Source organism: Symsagittifera roscoffensis, chromosome 9, assembly GCF_963678635.1.
Source record: "Symsagittifera roscoffensis chromosome 9, txSymRosc1.1, whole genome shotgun sequence".
Lineage (NCBI taxonomy): Eukaryota > Metazoa > Xenacoelomorpha > Acoela > Convolutidae > Symsagittifera > Symsagittifera roscoffensis.
Genome location: NC_087070.1, coordinates 19,571,824 through 19,575,636, shown reverse-complemented (window position 1 = coordinate 19,575,636; position 3,813 = coordinate 19,571,824). Strand labels below are relative to the sequence as shown.

The following is a 3,813-nucleotide window of genomic DNA, read 5'->3' as shown; positions in this document are numbered from 1 at the left end:
AATCAAATAAACCAAAATTTGTACTGAAAAACAAAAAAATGAAAATCCAAAATCAATATTATTTTGCAGAATATATTTTTTTAACTTTTGAAGTTTTTGATTCCCATAATAGCATTAAAATTTCAAAAAAAACTAATTTTACTAGAGTAAAATTAAAATTAAGAATAATTAAGCTATTGTAAACGGTAATTCTCTCCGATGATTATTTATCGTAGCTGATTTTGGGTGGCAAACAAAAACAAACAAAAAGAAAAAACTAAAACACACCCGAGTACAAAGTTCTTCTCCATTTTTCAAATGTTCGGAACAAAAACAACGTTTTTAGACTGAATAATTTGTGCTGCTTGTGCACTTAACCTTTTGTCGTACCCAAAATTTGCAATGTTTTGGCCAACAATAATGGTTTCATTTTATACAAAACAGCAGAAATGACAGCATAAAGGTGAATGACACTTTTAACGCTGGCCCATTGGATTCTGCGCGTAGAATATCCATCTTCTCTTTTTCATTGTAGACGATGTTTACTGTAGCAACTTCTTCGACAACTGATCTGACTTCCCGAGCATTGTTAGCAAGGGCTATGTTCCCAGTCAAAGCAACGTCCAGTAGACAATCCAGATTTGAACCACACTTCTGAAAATCATAAATCAAATTCAAACTATAATCTAAGACGCTTCAACTTTGAAGTTTTTCATTGGACTGACTAGGAAAAAATTATTTTTTGTTTCGACAATGAAATAAACGTAAACGCTCAGGAGTGTTTTTAACTCAAAACCAGATGCCACCAAAAATATTGAATATGTTATAAAAAAAACTTTTTGGTTTGGGACTCGAGCTGCAATGAAAAACTCCAAAAATGTTTTCTGGGAGACAAAAAGTAGCTTAAATTTGCTTAGCTTTTGAAACAATTTTGTGAAGAGCAAAAGATTTTATTTACCCCACTATTTTATTTACCCCAAGTTAACGATGGTAAAAAAACTATAAAAATTTATCCAAAAAATTTTAATGTGTCGATTTCTTTTGTTTTTAAGGTCCTCCAAATTGATTTTTCGAGCTCTCCCAAATCCTTAAGAAGACCCTGTTTTGGCCAAAATTTTTGCGCCGCAAGCAGATTTTTGAAAAAACAGGTCAAAAATGTCGTTTTTGAGTACTTTTTTGGAAAATTTCTACCAAAAAATGTTGCATTTTTTTTGGCGCGCGCTGCCCTCCAAAATTAGTATATACTAGCGTCAAAGGCCCCTTCAGAGCAGTTTTATGGTGGGTTGGCCTAAAATAGATTTCATTAAATAATACCAAATGGGGGACCTTTTGGTTTGTGAGGGGGTCGAATCCTAGCAAAAAGAGCGTCCGCAACACCTCCCGCCCCTTCCCCTAAATCAGCCCCTGAGTTTTACTCAGCCCCATTGACCTGAAAAGTGCTTTTTAAAAAAGTTTTATGTTGGTTTTTTTACTAGTTTTTTTTCTCTATTTTTTGCAAAAAAAAACAACTGTTTGGGGCTTAATGTGCTACTTTAAGAGCAGCCGATCTTTCTTCATACTACTTCATTTGAAACTTACTTCTTCAGCAATTTCCTTGAGCTGTTCGTCTTGGAACTGAGCTTCGTATACAGGCGAGTAGGGTGATCCCCTTTCTATATCACTGGCAATATTTCTGATTGCAGATGAACTGAACAACCAAAAATCTCGGGAAACCTCCCACGTATTTCCGAAATCAGTGTGAATGAAGCTCAAGTTCGAATCTGGAGGAAGTGTTAAACCATCTAAAATAAACATTTCAAATGTACCAGCTGTGGAAAAGCAGGATATCTGCAGACGTGAAAACTTCTTGACTGAAGATCCAGCTTAGCCAGTGCATAACTTTGCGTTGCATAATTTTGCCTGATTTTAAAAAATTAAATAAGAAACAATAAGTTCAGCTTAAAAATTTTGCTACACCGTAGAAAATGAAACAGGCATACTGAATGTTTATAGAACTGAAAGCGTCTTTTTGAAACAGATTTTGGAAGTGAATAAAAAAAAAGAAACTAATCGATTACAGCATTGTTAATGACTTGAATCCAAAATCAAGGAAAAATCTAATTTGCAAAGACATGTAAAGTGGTCGAGTTTGATAATTCTCATAATATTAAAGCTATGCTCAAATGCAGTTGATATATTTTTCTTACCTCTAGAAGTCAAGTCATTAGATGAAATCCCGTCGAAGTTTCCGAGCAAACCTTTTGATCTGCCCTTTGCGTATGCAGGAGGCGCAACCCCGATGTTGAGAAAGTTATCACTTCCTAGAGAAGCCGAGATGATCAAGCCAGATTGCAGCATGCGAAAAGTGAATTCGGTTAAAGAAGCCTGTCGGCTTAGCGATACAAGTACTCCGTCTTTTCCTATTTGCGGTTTCTTCTGAACAAAATGAACCAATTAAATTTTCTGTAGTATTAAATTTTGCAATCTCGACTTTTCGAAAGTAAAAAAAACGAAAGCTCATTAATTCAATTTTTTTTTGAAAATATTTTCATAACAGAACGTCAAACAAAAATCTCTATAAAGACCTCATTTTGACCAATTTGTGTGCGCCGCAGGCAAGTTTTTGAAAAAAAAAACAAGCCAAAAACGGCGTTTATAGGCACTTTTTGGAAAATTTTCGACCAGAAAATGGCGTTTCTTCGGCGCGCGCTCTCCCCTCAAAACTAGTATTTTTTGAGGGGAAAGCGCGCGCCGAAAACTTTAGGGTCAGTCAGCCAAAAATGGCTATCACAAAATAGTACAAAAGTGGACCCTTTGGGTCGGCAGGAGGTCGAATCCCTGAGAAGGGGAGCGTCCTCTCCTCCCCCCTCCCTCCTCTAAATTCGCTGGTGGTTCAAACTCGAGCCCGTAAATTTCAACCTCATTTAAAACCCTTGATGATTATTTCAAAAAACGTGAAAATTAGTCCAAAAGTTTGCATTTTCTGCGCCATAGAGCTTTTTTTTAGATGATTGTGATCACGAAGTTGCGTTTTTTTTCGGCGCGAGTCCACGCCGCCCCCATCTTCAACATGTATTGGCGCCATAAAGGTCTTCAGGAGTTGGTGAGCCAAAAAAGGATGCCATAAAATAGTACCGAATGGTTTGCTACGCGCTCGGAAAAAAAGAAAATTCCACACGCTTTTACTAACAGACATTGATAAGCTCAGATAAATCAGTACTAATAAAAGATAGCTTAGAGCATTGATAATCGTTAGTTGTCAGTCATTAAAGAAAAACTTACGTCAAACTCTAATTAAAAAGGCGAAGCTAGTCGGGACGAAACAAGGCTGCTCGCATATCAGGGAAAAATCCTGAATCTTTCGAATGCCGTATAAATGGAATGAATAAAATTGAATAACAAATTGCTATTTTTGTGTTAATTTTTCAACGTTTGGCCTTCAACGGCAATAAAAAATTGTTGCTGTTACGACTTCAGTCGTATAAAAAATTGATTTGACCAAACAGTTTGCCTCAATTCCGCAATTTGGAACAATTTTCAATGCAAGATATATTGCCATGCATAAAAACTTGTGTTTATAGAGAGTTGCAAAAAGTTCGGACAGACAGAATTAATTAAAAAGAGCAATTGTCTAGAGATCAACGGAAATTAAAACTGAAATAAACATAACATCGAAATTTCATAAGTCAGAGTTACGGGATCTACTTAACAATCCCCATTTCAAGAAAGCGGAGGAGATTGTTAATTAGATTACTGGCAGCAAACTTTCGACCAATCAGAATGCAGCAAAATTTCATTTTACATTCAATGCTCTAGTGCACATCTACAGGGGTCGAGATTCTTTAGTAGATACAA

The 3,813-nt window shown here is 35.9% G+C and overlaps 1 protein-coding gene across 1 annotated transcript; it reads right to left on the bottom strand.

Annotated features, from left to right (window-relative positions):
* Positions 1 to 343: 343 nt before the first annotated feature.
* LOC134854658 (mucin-like protein) lies at positions 344 to 3,273 on the bottom strand. The gene is made up of 4 exons (XM_063871004.1): positions 3,241 to 3,273; positions 2,166 to 2,394; positions 1,558 to 1,760; positions 344 to 633 (listed from the first exon to the last, which is right to left on the bottom strand). Exons 2-4 carry the CDS (start codon positions 2,314 to 2,316, stop codon positions 406 to 408), a joined length of 582 nt encoding a protein of 193 aa, XP_063727074.1. The 5' UTR covers positions 2,317 to 2,394; positions 3,241 to 3,273; the 3' UTR covers positions 344 to 405.
* Between the last annotated feature and the right edge of the window lie 540 nt (positions 3,274 to 3,813).

Bases quoted from the DNA above. Each gene is read 5' to 3' on its own strand.
- LOC134854658 (XM_063871004.1), bottom strand. From the start codon at position 2,316: ATGCTGCAATCTGGCTTGATCATCTCGGCTTCTCTAGGAAGTGATAAC. The intron at 1,761-2,165 runs GTAAGAAAAATA...TGTTTATTTTAG, and splicing joins TAATGACTTGACTTCTAGAG to ATGGTTTAACACTTCCTCCA. The intron at 634-1,557 runs GTAAGTTTCAAA...TATGATTTTCAG, and splicing joins TCAAGGAAATTGCTGAAGAA to AAGTGTGGTTCAAATCTGGA.